General features: G+C 43.9%; 1 protein-coding gene across 1 annotated transcript; it reads right to left on the reverse strand.

Moving 5' to 3' along the window:
* Nucleotides 1-7,639: 7,639 nt before the first annotated feature.
* On the reverse strand, nt 7,640-18,961 carry LOC114032287 (RNA binding protein fox-1 homolog 3; the record flags this gene model as incomplete). Its single annotated transcript, XM_027847536.1, has 6 exons — nt 7,640-7,946; nt 10,862-10,940; nt 15,577-15,638; nt 17,147-17,327; nt 18,339-18,471; nt 18,908-18,961. Coding segments are annotated over 6 exons (554 nt in total), but the record flags the coding sequence as incomplete, so codon positions are not given.
* Nucleotides 18,962-19,928: the final 967 nt, after the last annotated feature.

Genomic DNA, 19,928 nt, shown 5'->3' on the forward strand with positions numbered 1-19,928 from the left:
AACATAAGTACAAGATGGGCAAATGGCAGTTTATCTGAAAAATTCTGGGAACGTAGTGAACTACAAACTTGATGAGTCAGTAATATGATACAGCATTTTAAAAAACACACCCCAAAAAAAGAACGAAATTTTAGGTTTCATTAAGATAAGAGACACTGTGTCGAGGTCTAGTGAGTCAATGATATGGTACTCTGTCCGATCAGACAACATCTGTAGTATCGTGTTCAATTCTGGGCACATTTTAGGAAGGACATTGTTAAGTTGGAGAACGTTCAGAGGATGGTGACCAGAAGGGTGATAGACCACAAACTCTGGTCATAAGGATGGGTTGAAGGACCTGGGAGTTTAACCTGGAAATAAAAATAATTAGTAGGCGTGACATGATAGGTGTTGTCAAATATTTGAGAAGCTGTCACTTAGAAGACAGGTTAGAGTGGTTCTACTCTAGACCTCAGAGGTCAGAACTGGGGGCACTGGGCAGAAGTTGCAAGGAGGCAAATTAAGGCTTGCTATCCAGAAAAACCAGAATAATTAGAGTTGTTCTATGGCCCATGTAGAAATTTGTTTTGCTTGACTACGCATATTTGTAATGGGTTTTGTTCCTCAGGTTGGGGGGGAGGTGGAAAGGGGAAGGAAAGAAAGTGGATTTTTATGGAATGAAAAGACAATTTTTAAAAAAAAAAATTAGAGCCATCTTGAAGTGGAACAGGCTGCCCCAAGTTTCCCCTCAGTAGAAGTCTTCAAACACAGCTTGTATGACAAGTTGTTAGTGTGTGTTAGAGAGGATTCATGTCCAGGTACTGGACGGATTAGGTGGCTTCTAATATCCCTTCCAATTCTTGTGATTCTGTAGGTAATGTACTCACATCCCTCACACTCTTAACAAGGAACATAACTGCAAGCCAGGGAAAAGATGCTTTCTGAGTCAGCAGCTGCTTGGAAATGTGAGGGAGTGAGTAGAACATCTCACACAGGTTCCTCTTGTGGATCAGGGTCAAATCTTGTCATGCACACCTGGTGCTGCAGCTCATCTTCAAAAGCTGCAGTTGTTTTGGCGGGGTGTTGCCAGTAGAAGTGGTACTTCCTTTGTGGTGTTAGGGATGGGGAAGAGAGATGCTGAAATCTGGAGCCACTTACAGAGCCAAGTTTTTTATTTTCAGCAATTATCTGAGGTTGTATTTGCTTGTTCCCCCATTTTTGAGCTTGATGGACCAGAGGTGGTTTCTGTTGTCTGTCATTTGCCCAAACCAAATGCTTATGCTGGCCCCAATCTCCTCAGGTTTCTGTCCTGACTCCTACCCCACCTGTTAGTAGCTAGTATAATACTGATGCCTGGCTTCATTTATTTGCATGTAGTCATTTTTCTAGTAGAGGTTCCTTAGAATATTTTATGCAGAGGAGAGAAAATTTATAGTGGCAATTATTTTCTCACAGTCTGGTGAGCAAGCAATTAGAAGTAAGGGGGTTTAGCAGAGCATGGCACGGCAGGATCACACAGCCCCAACTCCCTGAGAGAACAGTCCCCAATTCCACCAACAAGAAAGACCCATATGCAGGAAAATTAATATCTCGGCATTTAAGCTGGTGCCCCTCTGGTGGGTGTAATTGCGCTGAAATAAATTATCTGACGTTTTGAAAAATGAAGAACTCAACTTTTCTCGATGTGCAGTTCTGGCAAGACTGGTGATTTAGGGCCTGAGAATATCCATGCCCCTTACCTTGCCCCTCATAACCCCACCAAACACAACCAAAATTTTATTAATCTGCAATGTGTTCTATTCCATCCCCCCTCCCCCAGTCATTTATCCCTTATTTTCCTCCTATCAAAGAAAGGGGTCCCCAGATCAGATGCCTCTAGATCTTTTCTGGCTTCTGCTGACCCACCCATCCAGAGAATGGAGAAAGCCAAAGAAACTACTTTTACACTTTTATTCAGTTCCTGTCTCCTTGTCTCTTCTTTAGCTTTTTTTTTTTTTTAATTCTTCAGGTGGGGAGGTGTCCAGATTGTTCAAACATCATTAAACCTTAATGAGAGTATATAACAGGACCAGTAGGACCTCAAATAGCTTCCCCTCTGGATGGACAGAAATGAACCCTCTGTCCTCCCTCTCTACTTGGCCTCATGCATGATCCATTTATTTTCTGAATGTTTTGAGTTAGAATGACAATGTGGCATTTTGAGCAGCATCCAGTTTAGGGGTTTGACTTTGGTTTCCTTATGAGCTCTGCCTGGAGTAAGCTATATTTTAGATGCCCTGGTGCTTAGAAAACTTGACTGGAATTCAATGGTAGCAAAACCGTCATTGCCTAATCTCTCAGTGGAAATCTTGGGGTCAGAGGATTTAACACTGGAAGGGAAACCTTTGACATCATCTATCCCAAATCTGATACCTGAATGGATAAGGGCAGATAGAAGCCTTGGTACCACAAGGCTGTTGTCAAAGGTGTTTTTTTTTTCCTTTAAAATTAAAAGATCGGGGCAGCTAGGTGGCACAATGAATAGAGTGCCGGCCTTGGAGTCAAGAGGACCTGAGTTCAAATTCAGCTTCAGACACTTGACACTTACTAGCTGTGTGACCCTGGGCAAGTCACTTAATTTGATTGCCATACCAAAAAGCAAAATAAATAAATAAATAAAATAAATAAAAAAATTAAATGAAAGGATCCCAGGAATTAATATGAAAGCTTCTCCACGTTTCTTTTTTAGAGACTGTTGGAGGTGAAGTAAAAGGAAAGAGTGACTTGGGATTTGGACCTTACTGGTTTAATAACCCCATGTATGGTAAGAGTTTTTCATGTGTGTGTGTGTGTGTGTGTGTGTGTGTGCAGGGGGATGTCTTAGCCATTTGCCACTTGTCTGTCTTTGGCCAAAGTTAGAACTGAACCGTTTAGAGAATGTACTCAGTTTGGATCCAACACCTACTCCCCAGTAGGGCCCATCATACACCTTTCCATTCCCACCCTCTGTGTCCAGGACCCCCTTTCCCTTCCCCCAATCAAAAAGCTGTCCTGGTTTGAAGAAAGAAATCTTTATTAATAATCTTAATAATAATACTGTTAATTTGAATGGTCACACCTTGGAAGCATACAGAATGGTAAGAAAGGAAGTTGGGGGCTCAGTTGCAGTCCTAGAAGGGAGGAGGGGAATAAATTTAGGGGGAAGAGGGGCTTGGGAGGAGGCTGCCAAGAGAAAAGGATTCAGTACAGCAGATGGAAGGGGTGGGGGAGCTTTATACAGAAGACAAATGGCCAGAGGTAGGGACTGGGTTCTATGTACATCAGGAATAGAAAAGGAGAATTCCATTTCGATAGCTTCAGGCGCTTATGCTGAATATAAAGTGAGGGTTTTGTTTTTTGTTGTTGTTTGATTTGTTTTTAAGTTTCATGAGACAGTAGAGCAATGTTGGGAGCCTATTTCCCCCCCCCCCCACCTTCCTTTCGGCTACTCCAGTTGTCCTTACCCTGGCAGGGGCTTCCTTTTCCCCTCCCTGCCATCTGTTATTTGTCCTTACTACTTGCTGCTAGGCAAGGTCCCTCTTTCCTTGCAGGTGCTCCAGAAGGATGACCTGTTGCTGCCGCCACTACTTTGAAATCCAACCACAATACCAAGGGTAGTAACTGAGGGTCAGGACTGAGACTCCATTGTGGGGTTGAATCAGCTCTGAACCTCTCTTCCCCTCAAACTGCCCCTGGTTCTCCTCACAGGTTCCTTTCCCTGGCTATGGTTTCCTAGACCCATAGCACCATGATACCTAATCTTGCTGATAAGTTGCACCAGTGGAGCAGATGAAGATCTTGAGTTAGGCTGCCCCCTTCCTTCTCCTCTGCCCCCAGCAGAATCAGACCCTTACAGCTACCCCTATCTATTTTCCACTCAGCTCTGTCCAATCCCTCCTCCAGCCACTTGCCCCTTGGGGCCTCCAAGGGGAATGGATCTTGAGCAGCTGGTAGAGAGCAGAGCACCAGATAGCAAAACTAGAGAGATCAACTTCAGCCACCAGAACAAACCTGTTTTGAACCCCCACTGAAAGGCTCCTACATTTATTTCAACTCTTGCCTCTTCTCCAAGCCTTGTCTTATAGGATTGCATATGGTAGAGGAGGAAAGTAGTTCTGAAAGAGGAGGCATGGCTGCAGGGGACACCCACCTTTCAAAGTTCTTACATAAGAGGAACACTGGGTGTCCCCTTTTAGCCTGGGTCTCCCAGACAGAGACTGGGCTTGTTCTGTTCTGCTGTCTGGGAGCCAAGAGAGTGAGTGGCTGGAGGAGAAATCTGTGGACTCTGGCCTTCCTGGAGTCCCGCCAATGCTTTTTTATTTTTATTTTTTTAAAGGAGTTGGCACTCGAGGACTGGTGGTCAAATAACATTCAGGCAAACTGTAATGTGATGCACTGCTCAGCACATCGCTTTCAGTAGGATGAGGGCAAGGGCATTTTCTTTGCCAGCACAGCATGGGGAGCTCAGACCCAGAAAACTCAACCCATGGATGACTAAGCATGCACCAAAGCCTGAGTTCCCTGGGAATGCAAAACTGCCTTTGCTTCTCCTCCCCTCCCCTCTTTTCTCTGCCCCATCCTTCTTGATTCAGCTGCTGCCAGCCCCAACTCTTTCTTTTTGCATCCTATTCCCAAGCCACTTGGAACAAGATCACTATATCCTGTTTTTTCTGTTCTTCCATCACTCTGCCCTATCAGTCCCTACACCACCCAGGAGTGAAGGGAGACTGAGAGGAAAGCACAGTAGCAAAAAACCCGCTATCTTTGGGGTAGCAAAAGCTTGGCTCTCACCCCCCTGACTCACCCTCATAAGCCCAAGAAAGAAGAGGGGTCCCCCAACGTGACTGCCAGCTTAGGGAAGGGGTGAGAGGCGGAGGTTGGGGAAAGTCTCCCCCTTGGTGCCGTCAGGTTGGTGTTCACTTTGTGGGTGCGGGGTACACAGCGCCTCCTGCTGGACTCTTCTTGCTGGGCGCCTGTGTGTGGCCTCTATGTGGGACTTGTCACTTGGTTGATCACTTCTTTTCTCTGTTTTACGTTGTGTTGCTTTCATTTTAAAATATTTTTAGGGTTTTTTTGGCGTTGTTTTTGTTTTTGTGTTTTTTTTCATTTTGTTTTTTTTTTTATTTGTTTTTGTTTTGTTTTGTTTTGTTTTTGCCCTTCACGGTCCAAGAAGAAAACAGCAGATTTCACTACAACAGAAACAAAAAAGCCAAGCTTGCACAGTTTCACAGATGCAACACACTGTGTGCAAAGACAAGGCCACAGAGGCCTTGGACACAGGGGGGGGCCTTTGAACCCAGAAGGAGATAGTGAGATAGTGTGGGGAAGAGTTGGTGTTCCCTGGCTTGAGGCAAATATTTACTTTTTTAACAAATTAAACTGCCCCAGGGGTCGAGGGGAGAACAGTGGACCCCATTGCCCCAGCTGAGGTTCTCACCCCCTAGTCCTTCACTATATACATACATACATATTTCACCCCCAGACCCCCAGGAGGCTGCTGGCTTTACATTTGAAATGTTGGATTTTTACTTATCCTTCAACTCTTTCTAGGGTTGGTTGGATATGGAGTGAAGGGATAGGAAAGTAGGAACTGGGAGCTGGAGGTCAGGGAGGGAGACAAGACTATGGCTAAGCTCTGGGTTATCTAGAACATGGAGAAGCTAGAAGGAGCTAAGCTGGCATAAAAGAAGCAATTGTAGCTGACTGATTAGGACAGCAAGGACTGAGGGGCGTAACAAAAGGTGGAGAAGGGGCTGGAAACAAGGGCATGTGGGAATAGTGTTCAGCAAACAGAACGAGAATGTGAAAAAGTGGTGGTAAATATGTGGCAGAAGGTGAATTTTAACAAAAGAGAAGAGACAAATTGGACACCTGAGAGAGGAGTGATGGGAAGGGAAGTATGAGAACAGTTTTCCAAACAGGGATGTATGTGAGGGGGTGGGGCAGGGTGTTTATAGCAGAAGCTAAGTCCCACAGCTGGTAGGGAGCCTTTGTCCCTTCCAGACACCAGGTGCCTTAGCTTTCCTCAGTCAAAGATGAAAAACCTCCTGCCATGCTTACTCCCATTTGGGGGATGGTCATAAAAAGGAAAGGGGGAAGAAGAGGGGTATAAGCATTTATTAGCACCTACTACTGTGCTAAGCACTTTATAAATATTATCTCACTTGATAAAAAGGCTCAGGGAGTAGCTTATTTAAAATCCATGGATGATATAGAAAAAAAAAGGACCCCTTGCCTTGGTTGGCCCCCTCTAAACTCCCTGAAAGGAGTTTTCTGTATAAAAACTAGAACCGAAAAGCTAAGCTTTCTCATGAACAACATGAAGTTGCAATGGAGCCTGGGTGAGATCCAGGACACTTGAGTTTTAGTTTTGATTCTGCTGCTCACTTGCTGTGACATCTCTGGGTTTCACATTCCTCCTGTAAAATGAGGAATTTTGAAGGGATGACCTTTTAGGGATCTCTTCCAGGTCTAACATTTATGAATTGGCCAGAGGGTCTCCAAGCCATGATCTGTGTACTGTATTGTAGGGCTGGGCTGGACCAGGCTAGGCAGATCTCTGTGGCCATGTGAATACATTCCTTAAAAAAAAAAATCTATCTGCATTAAAGTTAGAGGTGGTAGGAAGGGGAGCTGGATTCAGGGAGTCAGTCCTGAGATGAGCCATCCAGCAGTGAGGAGTCCCTATATAAGAAGCTTAATTTTTGAAGGGCAAAGTGATACAAATACTCAAACTAAAGACTTTTTTTTTGAGCTTAGGCACAGGAAGGGAGATGCTTTGGCTAGGCAGCACACACCAAGGACAGAGCTGGGAAAATAAAATCTGCCACTTTAGGAGGGGGCTAGGGAATCTCCACAGCTAGGACGCTGATGGCTTTGTTTCTAGGTCATAGGACAGAGGAGAGATTTGAGGATGGTTATATAGGGGAACTGTAAGGCATATGGACAGATGCAAGGAACTAGGGAAGGGAGAATTCATTTCCTTTTTCATCTCTTGCAAAGAACACTTTGGCCAGGACATTATTATGACTTCCAAAGGGGCTGGAATCTATATAATTCAATTTTTTAAAAATTTGTATCAGCTGAGAGAAGAGATGAGGAAGACCAGATATAGGGAGGGAAGGAAAGAGAGAGAGGGAGAAGCAGAGAAAGATAAGAGGTTGATCTAAGATGGAAGAGAGGACAGGAGAGTGCTGATTCCCTTTTCCTACCCTTCTCTTCATGGAAAAGATTTCTTCTAGCAGTTTCAAGATCCTTTGGGCAGAGATGGGAGATAACTAGCTGTAGAGTGATAAAGCACTGGGGCAAGGACCAGAATGGGAGGAATGGACACCTAAATGAACTGTGAAACCTGGAGAATGGTATATGGTCTGTGGCCCTGACTCCTTTCACTAAGATTCCCTAACTTCAGCCTGTTGATGGAAGAGTAAAGATGGAATAGGGTGGAATTAGGGGGATTGGCCAGGGCACAAGGCCCTTTAATTAATCCTTTGGGGATAGCTGTGAGTTGAGGGGTCAGAGTCATGGGGAAGGTGGATCTTCTGACTCCATGCTCAACTTCTTGATTCTCTCCCTTCCCCTCCTACCCCCCCTCCCATGGCCCCCAGTTTGTATACCATACCTTGATGGTTTGGGAGTAGAACAACACCGACAAACTCAATACAGGAAATTAGTTACAAACATACAGGTACAGTCATGGACAAAGACACACACACCACCATGGGGCGGGGAGAAACAACTGGAGGTAAAAATCTATGGTTTTAGAGTCGCGGAGGGTCAGCGGTGAATGTCCCTGACCCGGTGGGGCAGTTTGTCTTCCCGGAGGATCTGCCTGGTGTCTAGTTTGTTTGGTTTGGTTTGGAATAAGCAGTCAGTGTGAATGCTGTTAGGGGCTGGGTCTCTTGCTAGTAGGGGGTGAAGCGGCTGTACCCTCCTCGGCAGAGGCTAGCCTGCAACATCAAAGATGAAAAACAGCCAATCAGTATTGTCTTTTGGTAGGAAAAAAAAAATCAAAAAAAGGAAAAAGAAAAAAGAACGGAAAAAGAGAAATAGCCAAATCCCATTTTCTTCCCCCATTGTTTTTTTTTTCCCCTCCATGGAAGAATAATTGATAAACGGTATATGATAATTTGCCATGGCAACAGGGCAGTAGAGGCCAGGTTGTTTTTTTTTCCCTTCAATGGAAGAATAATTGATAAACAGTATATGATAATTTGCCATGGCAACGGGGCAGTAGAGGCCAGGTTGAGGGGCTTAGTTTATTTCTGAGTGAGTGGTATCCCTGAAGCCAAGAGGGAGGGAGTCTTTGGGGGCAAGCATAGGAAGTGCCCATCAGCAGTACCTGCCTTGAATTTTTTTTTCTCTCTGTTAATTCTTGGTCCTTGGTGTAGCCCTTGATGTCTCATGGAGTATTGCCTAACACGGTTGGAAAAATAATGGATTTGGAGTGAGAGGGCATGGTTTTAAATTAGTAGGCTCTGTTATTTATAGATTGTGTGACCATGGGCACACAAGTTACTTCCCTGCTTTTCCTTAGGGAAAGGAATATAATGGTGGTCCTTGACAGCGAGGACTTCGTTGTTTCTTTTTTGTCTCTTGAGCACCCAGCACAGTGATTTGCACTTGATAGGTGCTTGTTGCAGTAAATCAATCAAATAATGGATCTGGACCAAGTAATCTGGCTAGCTCTAAATACTGTGATCCTATGACCATGAGTTAATGAGATTTCATGACAGGATGCACGCTCCAAGCAGGCTTTATCTAGGGAGGATAAGGGCCTGCTCATTTTGATGCAATGCCACCTGATTTTGATTAAGGAATTGGTACTATTTAGGTTTTAAGGCCCAAGCCAAATGGCCACATCAGACAGATGGCCTTTAGGCTCAGGGCTACCAAATAATAGCCTGGATTTCCTTATACATCTCCAAAGGTTTTCTCCTGCTGTGACCAGGGTCTGAGTGTCTTCTTTATTTATAAGCTGTGTGCCCTTGGACAAATCACTTCTCTGAGCTTCATGTATTTCCTTCTATAGGGAATGTAAACTCCCTTAAGGATAGGGACTTTTCTTTTTCTTTTTCTTTTTTGCAGGTTGGTGGTGGTGGTGGAGAAAGAGAGTCTTTGTATCCTAGGTATAGTTAAGAGTGTAGTGGAAAGAACACTGAATTTGGAGTCAGAGGACCTGTATTTGAATGAATCTCAATTCTACTTGGGTTAATCACTTAACCTTCCTAAGCCTCATTTTCTTCATCTGTAAAATGGAGTCAGACTAGCTTACCTCTAAAATCCATTCTAGTTCTAAATATATCATTCTGCGTTCTTCTTTTATGAGCAAGAGGGTAGTTCCCTGCCAGTATAGCAGGTTGCTCACTCACTCCCCTTTTCTCAAAGGATCCCTATTTCCTTCAATTTGTAAACCTCTTCTCCAACCTCTGGAGTCCTGAGCTGGCTTCTTCACTTCATTACCTTGCACAAAAGATTTTCTTGTTCCCCTCCCACCCCACTGTCTATTTTCAATTGAAAAAGGGAGAAAATGGAAAATGTTGAAAAGTTGACAAAAAAGATAAAAGTTTCTTTCAAAAATAATGTTAAATAAAACACAGAAAGAGATAACCTTTTATTAATTAATGAAAGCTTTTAGCTAGCAGCTGAACTGAGGGCATTGGGATTTTTAAAGAAAATACTATAAAGCACACCAACCTAGGGCCTGGGTACCTCTCCTGAGAGTCACTGGTCTCAGGGAGAGCAAGCCAGTGAGGGGCTGAATCTAGCCCATGGTGTTGCCAGAGACAACCTCAGGCAAGATTAGATTTTTGAGGATTGAAAACACCCAAAAATTAAAAAGAAAAAACTAGAATAAAAAAGCAAGGGACCTTAAAAGAAAAGAAAAAAATCTTATTGGATTGAACCTTACCCACTTTCTCCACTTCCCTTCCCTGGCCCTCTCCCTCCCCCCCAACAGTTTTCATCTTTGATGCTGGATGCCAAGCTAGCTAAAAACCGACATTAAGTACAATGCCGGGATGAGGGGTTGGGTTACTATTAGGCTGATGTGTTATTGAGAGAATACCCCGTTGTAGAATGGGGCTGGGTTTTTGTGACTATAGCTGGCATATGTACACACACACACATACACACAGGCTCTCCTGTAGATCACCATCAAGCCAAGCTCATCAGAAGTGCACACTTTCTCTCTTCCTGATCCCAACCATTCTGCCCATGCAATGGTGACCACGGAACCCAGGGAGAGAGAATCCTGGAGCAAGCACCTCAGGGAGCAGTGAGTCAATGGAGGGTATGAGCTACAATCGATAGGCCCCTCTCCTCAGTTGTGGGTGATGGTGTTATGTGTATGAGAGGACTGGCACTTTGAAACACAGAAGGGACCAGGGGGACCACTTCTGCACCTGGGGGAACTGAGTTCATTGCTGTAGGTAGGAGGGTATCACTGAGGAAGGGAGGAGGCTATTTTGAGATCTCTCTCAGTGGCATATTGGATTCAGGATAATGGGCCACTGAAGATTGGGAAGTTGACCTAGGATATGACACAGACTGGAAGGCCAGAGAGACACACACAGAAAGGGGCCAACAAACTATAATATATGACGTCCCTTTCCCAGGTTAAGAAGGGAACATGAGGAGAGGAGTTCTATATACCGATAGGGGCCGTGCAGGCTTTCTTCCCCTTTTTCCCAACTTCTTGACCCCATGGAAAGTTATTTTAGATTCAACTAGAGGCTTTCTCTAATGGTCCCCCCAACCCCCCAACATATACCCTTCCCTCTCCCTACCCTCTAGGGATAATAGCTTTTTCTGACCATGAACAGCTGAACCAATCTATGGCCGAAGCAGGGCTGATCCTCCTTACCATAGTTCCAATGCTATAGGTTGCAGCAGGGCCAATGGCGTGGTGGTAAGGGTCAGCAGCCGCATAGACTCTGCCGTAACTAGGGAACAAAAAGAACAGGCAAGGTGTGGTAGTGGTGGGAAGCAGATGAGATGGAAAGAAAATAAATGGGGTGAGGGATGTCTGCCTACTTCTCAAACCTAGATTTAAGTCTATTGACTTCAGACTCCCATATCAAGTAGGTCACCTTCCTTCGCTTTCCCAAGGCCTAGTATACCTCTTGCAGGAAGACTTTTTTAAAAAAGAGGTGGCTCCTATCAGCAGATAACCACATGCCCTTTTTGTTCTCCATCAGGCCCTCTGCCATTGAATGTAAGCTCCTCAAGAAATGTGGGGTAGGGCCTGTCCATGTTTTCACATATAACTTTATGTACAATATATGTTGTATTTGATGAGATAGAGAACTGAGTGACTACATGCAGATGTGGGGGCAGAAGGGTCCTAGTGAGTATGTCCAGAGTGGGAGGAAAAACGGTTTCTGGGGTGCGAATAGATCATGATAGAGTCATTATCATCAGGGTTGAGTAAGAGCCTGAGATATCTGCAATTGGTCAGCCCAACAGTGAGAGCTCCTCTGAGTTTCTGAAGCCTGAACATCTACTTTCCCTTTAAGATGGGTAGGCTTGCTTCTGGACAGTCTTATATCTCTGTATTTTTCCCCAACCTAATCTTACTTATTATTAAATTTATGATGGCAACCAAGGTCCCCCTCTGCCTTTGGACTAAAGAGACTAAATAATCTTAAGTCTTTGAAATCACCACAGACACTGAACATCTAAGTAGGGTAAGGCTCCCAATGGATGGGGCTGGGAGGGATAGTGTGATGAGAACCTTCCCCCATCACAAGAGCATAAGACTCCTAGCAGATATGGAAAGCTTGCTACAGCTGATGTCTTATGTCTGGCAGAACCGAACATCGCAGGCTACACTTCTAGGAGTCATGCTGGCTTTGCAGGATGGAGCATCAGGGCTAAATGAAATAGAATCTTGGTTCTTTGACTAGCAGAGAAGCCTTAGGATTGTGGGGAAAGGTCCTACGTGGGAAGGGTTCATCAATAACAGCTGCACCCTTCCCTCATCCTCCCACCCCTACTGTATCCTACTTTCCCTAAAAATTTTTCACTTCTCTGCAACCCCAGCTCCACCAGTTTTGTCCAGGTTCCTAAGTTGGTTGTTATGACCCTATCTCTGATCTCCAAGGAGAAAGAAGTTAAGACCTTGGGATAGAGAGAGTTGGGATGGGTATTTGCGGATCATTTTCATTCTGGGGCTGTCCCTCAGAAGTGATATCAGATAAGAGAAAGGAAAACAGTGATTAGCATAGTGCCTGGCACACAGCAGGTGCTTAATAAATACTTTTTGACTGATTAGAACTGCTCTGGCAACTAAACTAATTAACCAAAGGACAAGTATGGTGGGTGGACATGTGTCACTTTGTGCAAAAGTGAGGGACAACTTTAGTGGAGGAAGTCAGAGGGATCAGACAGTCCACGAGAGATAGAAATCCTGGACATGTACAGAGGGTCAGGGATAAAGGTTAAGAAAAGCACTTTTGACCTTATACCAAAATAAATCAAAATGGGTAACATGATTTAGATATAAAGGCTGATACTATAAGCAAACTGAGAGAGCAAAGAATAATTTGCCTGTCAGATTTATGGAGAACAGAAGAATTTATGTTGAAACAAAAGATAGAGAACATTATGAAATGCAAAATGGAAAATTTTGATTAAATTAAATTGAAAAGTTTTTGCACAAACAAAACCAATGCAACCAAGATTAGGAGGGAAGCAGAAAACTGGGAAAGAATTTTTACAACCAGTGTCTCTGATAAGGGCCTCATTTCTAAAATATATAGAGAACTGGGTCAAATTTATAAGAATACGAGTCATTCCTCAATTGATAAATGGTCAAAGGATATGAACAGGCAGTTTTCAGATAAAGAAATTAAAGCTATCTATAGTTATATGAAAAAATGCTCTAACTCACTACTGATTAGAGAAATGCAAATCAAAAAAACTCTGAGGTACCACATCACTCCTATCATATTGGCTAACATGACAAAACAGGAAGATGATAAATGCTGGAGAAGCTATGGGAAAATTGGAACATTAATGCATTGTTGGTGGAGTTGTGAAATGATCCAACCAATTTGGAGAGCAATTTGGAACTATGCCCAAAGGGCTATAAAAATGTGCATGCCCTTTGACCTAGCAATACCACTTCTAGGTCTATATCCCAAAGAGATCATACAAATGGGAAAAGGACCCACATGCACAAAAATATTTATAACAGCTCTTTTTATGATGTCCAAGAATTGGAAATTGAGGATATGCCTATCAACTGGGGAATGGCTGAACAAGTTGTGGTATATGAAAGTAATGGAATACTATTGTGCTATAAGAAATGATGAACAGGCTGACTTCAGAAAAACTTGAAAAGACTTATATGAACTGATGCTGAGTGAAGTGAGCAGAACCAGGAGAACATTGTACACAGCAATAGCCACAGTGACTAACTTTGATAGCCTCATCTCTTAGCAATGCAAGGATCCAAGACAACTACAGAGGACTCATGATGGAAAATGCTGTCCACATTCAGAAAAAAAAAAACTATGGAGTCTGAATGCAGATCAAAGCATATTATTTGCTCTCTCTTTTTATTTCTTTTTTTTTTTCTTCTTTCTTGTGGTTTTTCTCATTGGTTCCAATTCTTCTTTACAACATGACTAATGTGAAAATAGGTTCAATATGAATGTATATGTAGAGCCTATATCAAATTGCATGCCATCTTGCGATGAGAGGAGAGGAGAGATGGGGAGGAAAATTGGAACTCAAAATCTTTATGGAAGTGAATGTTGAAAACTAAAAATAAATTAATTAATAAAAATAACAGTTGGCTATATATAGACATTTAATGAAGAATTGATAATATTATCTATATTTCAATAAAAACCAGTTTATTAAAAAAGAAAAGCACTTTTGCAAATGACATGTACAGTTTTCCAGTGATAGCAACCCTGATGGTTCTTACAGAAGAATTAGGAGAAGGAAAGACCCATCTCTGGATCTGACATGTAGTACCTGTCACTTTTTATAGCCTGTTTTGTAGTCGACTCTCAGTTATCTCTGTGTACAGGGGGGAATTTCTCTAATAGAGTAGTTGAGATTCCAGAGGATCCAGAGATTCCAGTTAGTCATCTTTTAGAGACCTTTCTAGAGCCTGGTGAACAGATGGGTAGCTTGGTCAAAGGGAGACATTTGGGAAGTTAATCAAAGGCTTGAGTGGAGTTTAGGTTAGTGGAGTTTAGATTAGCTTCTCGGCTAACAGGGAATGGAGGAAGGGAGGCACTAGACCTAGGAAGAGGATGCGATGGTTCACTCCCCAGAAATTTTCTAACCTTAGATGAAGGAAGAAGAGGTCACTGGGTATTGCTGGCCAGAGGCCAGCTGGATGGGCTAAGAGCTAAAATGCTCTTTGGCTAACAAGAAGACCTGGTGAGTGGGGGGAATGACAGAATAGCATCTTCCCTTCTAGCTACAAATACCTTCCTCTTTCAGATCACCTTCATATTTTCTCTCTCTCTCCACACACACACACACACATGTATGCATGCACATATGTATAATATGCTTGTATGTACATACACGCACACAGATGTATATGTACATATATATATGCATGTATATATGTATGCTTAGTTATTTTTATGCTTCTCTCCCATTAGAACATAAGGCCAGGAACTGTTCTTTGTATTTCTAGGGTTTAGCTCAGTGTCTGACACATGGTAAGCACTTACTAAATGCCTGTTAACTGAATGACTCTTCTCCATCTAAAGGTGCACATTTTTAGTGAAGTTTAAATCCTCATGGCATGGAGGTAACCTTGGGATCTTGAAGGCTAGGCCAGCAGAGTTAAAAAAAAAAAAAAAAGAAACCCTTGCAGGGTTGCTGGAAAGGCTTTGAGTTTAGATCCAACAAAGAGTGTGTGCACGTGCACGTGTGTGTTTGCATGTACCTGCCTGCCTGAATATCTGTTGTCTCAGGACCAGTCTAGTAAGCTCATCACAGGGTGCTAGCCACCACCTGACATTTCAACCAACAGTGACTGATAAAGGCAACCAGGCACAGAGGTCTTGAGATCTGCCTTCATAGAGGGAGTATGCTCCTTTTAGATCTTTGAATTCCCGAAAAAGGTCAAATAAAATGGAGGGAATCTGGAACCCTGACTAAAAGCAGTTATACCATGGGTTGTAGCAGTTTCTGCCCAGAACCTCAAATAAGTTACAAGGGTGTGAGAGTTTTGAAAGAGCAAGAAAAGACAATTTTGCTGTTGGAGTAAGCTGTTGCAACATAGAAAGACTCTAGGGACAATCGTACCCACTACTGAGGTCTAATGACATTTGAGCCAACTTAGGAAGAAGCCAAGATTCTCTAAAGGATTCCTGAGATGGGATAGTGATTGGGATAGGTGGCAACTATTTTCTGGATGGAGCAGTAGAGCTCCGGTGTTGATAGGGAGAGCGGGGAGATTGCTATTGTCATTTATGATCATGTTCATGATTATTTATCCTTTGTCATCTGTTGAGTTTACTTACAGGGACCCACTATTCACTTCCCTTTGGCCCCACCCCCACCACATACACTTCCATACTCCAGGTTGGACTCACTTCTTACCTGTCGCTGTAAGCTGCTGCTGTTGCTGCTGGCTGAGCATATCTGTAGGCTGCATAGCCCCCCTGCAGGGACAAGAAAGACAGGAGAGAAAAGGCAGATGAGTGTTAACAGGCCTCAGTCTGAGGAGGTCTGTCTGCTGAAAAAGGATAGGGCTTGAGAACAAATCCACAGGATTAGATTTTTAGAACTAGCCCCCAAGCCCAAGTTCATTGACATATTTAGGGCATTAAAAAACATTGGAAAACAGAGAAGACCTGAGAGGGGAAAGACTAGCCTTTGGACTGCAAGGAATATTGCTCCTGATTTCTCTGCCCAGGTGGGACTAGGTTGCTAAACTGAAAAAGTCAAATACAATTTACTGGCAGGGGGAGGTTCTTTAGTGCTGTGTCATGGATTCCTTTGGCCATCTAATGAAGTCTATGTATTCCTTCTCAGAAAAATATTTTTAAATGCATGAAATAAAGCGTAAAGGAAAATTAAAAAAAACACAAAGGAAACCAATTATTGAAATATAGTTATCAAAATATCAATTTTTTTAAAAGTTCACAGACTCTCCTGAAATCTATCCTTGGGCCCCTTCAGTGTCTGGACCTTAGGTTAGGAACTTCCTTGTTTAGAGGGATAAAGAAGCCATATATCTCTCTAAGTCTTGGGGAAGGGCTCAGGGCAGATGGCATCAGAAGGCTTCCAATGAGGTCCAAGCCTTATTCATCTTTTCTAAATCAAGAAGGGGTGGTTCTCCCTGATAGGACAACACACAAGACAGTCAGTAGGTGGTACTGCTAAAGTGGGGTAGGGGTAGGAGGGGAATTTTGTAACAAAATTACAAGTTTCTAACTAATTGGAAGCAACAGGGGCAAAGAATCTTTATGAGGAATTTCTTTTTCTCCTGGAAATGCTGTGGAGTAAAGGGGTAGGGGATGAGGAAGAGGCACATTAGGGAGAGAAACAGAGAGGCTGGAAGTACAGCAAGTTGTGCTATCTGCATGTTGGGTTATATACTTTGTGGGTGTACTGTCATCCTCCTCCACCATTAAGAGGTAATGAGAGGCAATGCTATCAAAGCTGACATGATTAGGAATAGCAATCTGTTGTCTCATCTCTTCTCCTGCCCCACTCCTCCCCCTCCAACATATGGTCTTTCCTTGGTGATGGTTGTCCTTTGTTCTAGAAGACCAAAATGACATCGCTATGTTAGAGTTAGGTGTCAGTGTGTCCAACCGTGGCTGATCAGACCAATACAAGCTGGGAAGGCTCTACCACAGGTCGGGCACAAATAGTTCATTCTGTCTTTCATACAGGAAAATCAATGTCATTTGGTTACTTTGGATTATTCCTACCCCGCTTTCCTAACATGCACAAATAGTTGAGAGTTAACTATAATGGGCCACAGGAAAACAAAGGCAGGGCACACAGAGTTGATACCCTCTCTGTCTGTATGTTCCCCTATTGTGCTGGGCCCTGGGATCATCTGAACTGTGGGAGATATCCCATTAGCTTAAGCACAATTATGGGGGAAGTAGGGTTTTATCCCCTGAAATGGGTAGCTATGGGGGTGAGGCACACTTACATAAATCTCTGCGCCATAAAATCCATCCTGATACACGACCCTGGAAGCAAACGGACAAGAAAGTGGTGGGAACGCTGGAGAGGTGGGGTAGGCCGGCTCCGGTGTCTGCTGAGGAGGGAGGGGGCATGGTGCCAGCCCTGCCCATGGGACTGGCATTTTAACAAGCGTTTGCTCCAGTGCCCTGTTTTGGTATAACAATAGAGTAACACCCTTGCTATAGTCAGCAACTTTTTCCCCACAAGCCTAGGGGGCCTCTCAGCCCCAGTTTCATTTACTACCCCCACCCCCAACCATCCCCACCCTCATCCAGGGGAACTGTGATACCCATTAAGCATCAGAGGGCACTAGGACCCTGAGATGGATGGGGTTTGTCCTCAGTTCCTCAGGGAGGCAGCTGGGGCAAAACCATAAATGGAACCCTGGTCTTCCAGTCCTGAGGATCTCTGGAATCCTCAACATTCTGAGGGACACAAAAGATGCTCAGAGGTACCACTAGTGTTATGGTCTTGTAGGTCTCTGACTAAGGGCCTCGAGTGAACAATTTTAGAAAAGTTTCTGGATTGTTCATCATTCCATACGGATAAGGACTAGATATGTGATATCTACAGGAATTCCCAGGTGAACTACCTCTACCAATACGCGTCAGCACCTTTTGTGCAACTTGGAGTCTTAGAGAGTTGCTTAGGAAGCTGAGAGAGTAAGTGATTGCCCAGGATGCACATAACCTGTATATATATCAGAGGTCTTCATGGCTTTGAGGCCAGCTCCCTATCTGCTGGTCCCATCTGGCCCCTTTAATATGACCAGGAATATTGGAGAACAGAGGCAGTTTGATATAGTGGATAGGGCACGGGCCTTGAAGTTAGCATGGCCTTAGTTCAAATTGTGCCTCAGAAAGGCCCTGTGCCTCTGATTATTCATCTGTAAAGTGAAGCAGTTGGATTCAGTGACCTCTACGTCTCTTCCAGTTCTCAATCTATGATTCTGTGATCCTAGTTTGTAATTTCCCAAAATGTTCCTCAAGCAATTTATACTTTCTTTTTTTCCCCCCAAGTTGACCAAGTTTTCCCCCTTTGCCTCTCTGGACTTCTCAGACTTCTGTCCCCCTTCCTTGGCCCCATTCCTTCTCCATCTCTCTACACCTGGAATGTCCCAAACAAGCCACCAGGAACTCCCCATCCTAGGTACTCACGCGCCATATGTTGGAATGGGGGGAGGAGGTGGTGCGGCCCGGAATGTGTTATAGACAGCCCGTCCCCGACCTCGTAAGTGTGCCCCTCGGTATGCTACTGCTGTGCCTGTTGTGGGGTACGGGAATCCTGTCACTGCAGAGAAAGAGGAAGAGAAAAGGAGAGTCACCACATGGAATCACCCAACAGAAAAAAGAAATGAGGGTCAGGGGAAGGAGGTCAAGTAAGCTTTTACCTGAAAGGAAGCAGGAGCATCCAATATCTTGCTAAGCCCTCTCCTACATTTATCTCTGATCCCCTGATGCTCCCTGTTCAGGCTCAAAAGCAGGGGCAGGGCCCCTAATAATATTTCCTTTGGTTCTACCCTATTCTTCCTTCCTGGCCCTGAGTAATGGGGCATTGCCCTATAAGTTACCTTGAGACTAATGATAACTAAACAATAGCCACCCCTTTGTTGGGGTGGGATTGCTATATGTGCCTGGGAGAGCCTTCTCTTAGGATCCTGCCATTTCTCCCCTCCCCTTGCTCAGGTCTCAAAAACGACATGTGCTTCTCCTTCCCTACACTTTACCTGCATAGAATTCGGGTCCATACACAGCACCCACCACGGGGTTTAGCTTCCAGCCTGGGATAGAAATAAAGAGGGACAGTTAGTATGTCCAGACCACTTAATCACCCCACTTCCCACCAAACTACCATGTATCTCTGCTCTCTCTGAACTTTCTCCACATCCCATCCTATTCCCTTGCATTTAGGCTGCCCCAGAGCAGGGGACACCATGGGGAAGTGCTAAGTACTCCTGAAATGTTTTAAGCTTTAAGTTGGACATTTTAAAGGTACTAGAGAAAGCAGGCCAGGAATACCAGCCACAGATTGCATCCCCTGCCCCACTGTGACCAGAGGCAGCCAAATGAATGAAAGTCTGAGAAGAGAGGAATGGAACCTAAGACTCCTCGACATCTCAGTTCCCCAATTTTTCAGCTGAGCTATGCTATCATCACCACTGCTATTGATAGGAATAAGAACAGGCCAGTCTCTCAGAGGTACTGCTAAGCCATCTGGGTTTGTTTCTTTTTCTTGGCTCTTCTATATAAATAATTTCCAATTATCTAACCTTGTGGGTTATTCCATCCAGGCCCCGCCCCCATCCCCACCCCCCAAACCCTGACCCCAGGCCTGCTCCTCTGTCAGTGGTTGTGTGCTCTGGGAATAAAACTCCTTTTAACATCAACCTAAGAAAAAAAGAATCATGAGGGTAAAACAACTAAATGGTATATATATATATCCCATCAGTTTTATTTATGCCACAACTTCCCTAGGTTAGAACTAATAATTAAGAGTTGAATGTACTTGGTATGTAACATCAATTAAATTATGGTGCTCCATTTCTATCCCTTGAAACTACCTTGGTCTTCTTTTTACTTCTGTTCTTGGTGCCACATCTGGTCTTTTGCCAGATGATATTTACTGATTTCTCCCCCTTCCCCTTTTCAAAGGAGCATCCTCTCTTGCTAGAGGAGGGGAAGAGGGAATCCAGGTGAGGTTGGAGGATAGGGCTAAAGGGTACGTTAATGTCCCTAATGTCCCTGGGA

This window comes from Vombatus ursinus, unplaced genomic scaffold, assembly GCF_900497805.2.
Source record: "Vombatus ursinus unplaced genomic scaffold, bare-nosed wombat genome assembly UNPS02015412.1, whole genome shotgun sequence".
In the NCBI taxonomy this organism is placed as follows: domain Eukaryota; kingdom Metazoa; phylum Chordata; class Mammalia; order Diprotodontia; family Vombatidae; genus Vombatus; species Vombatus ursinus.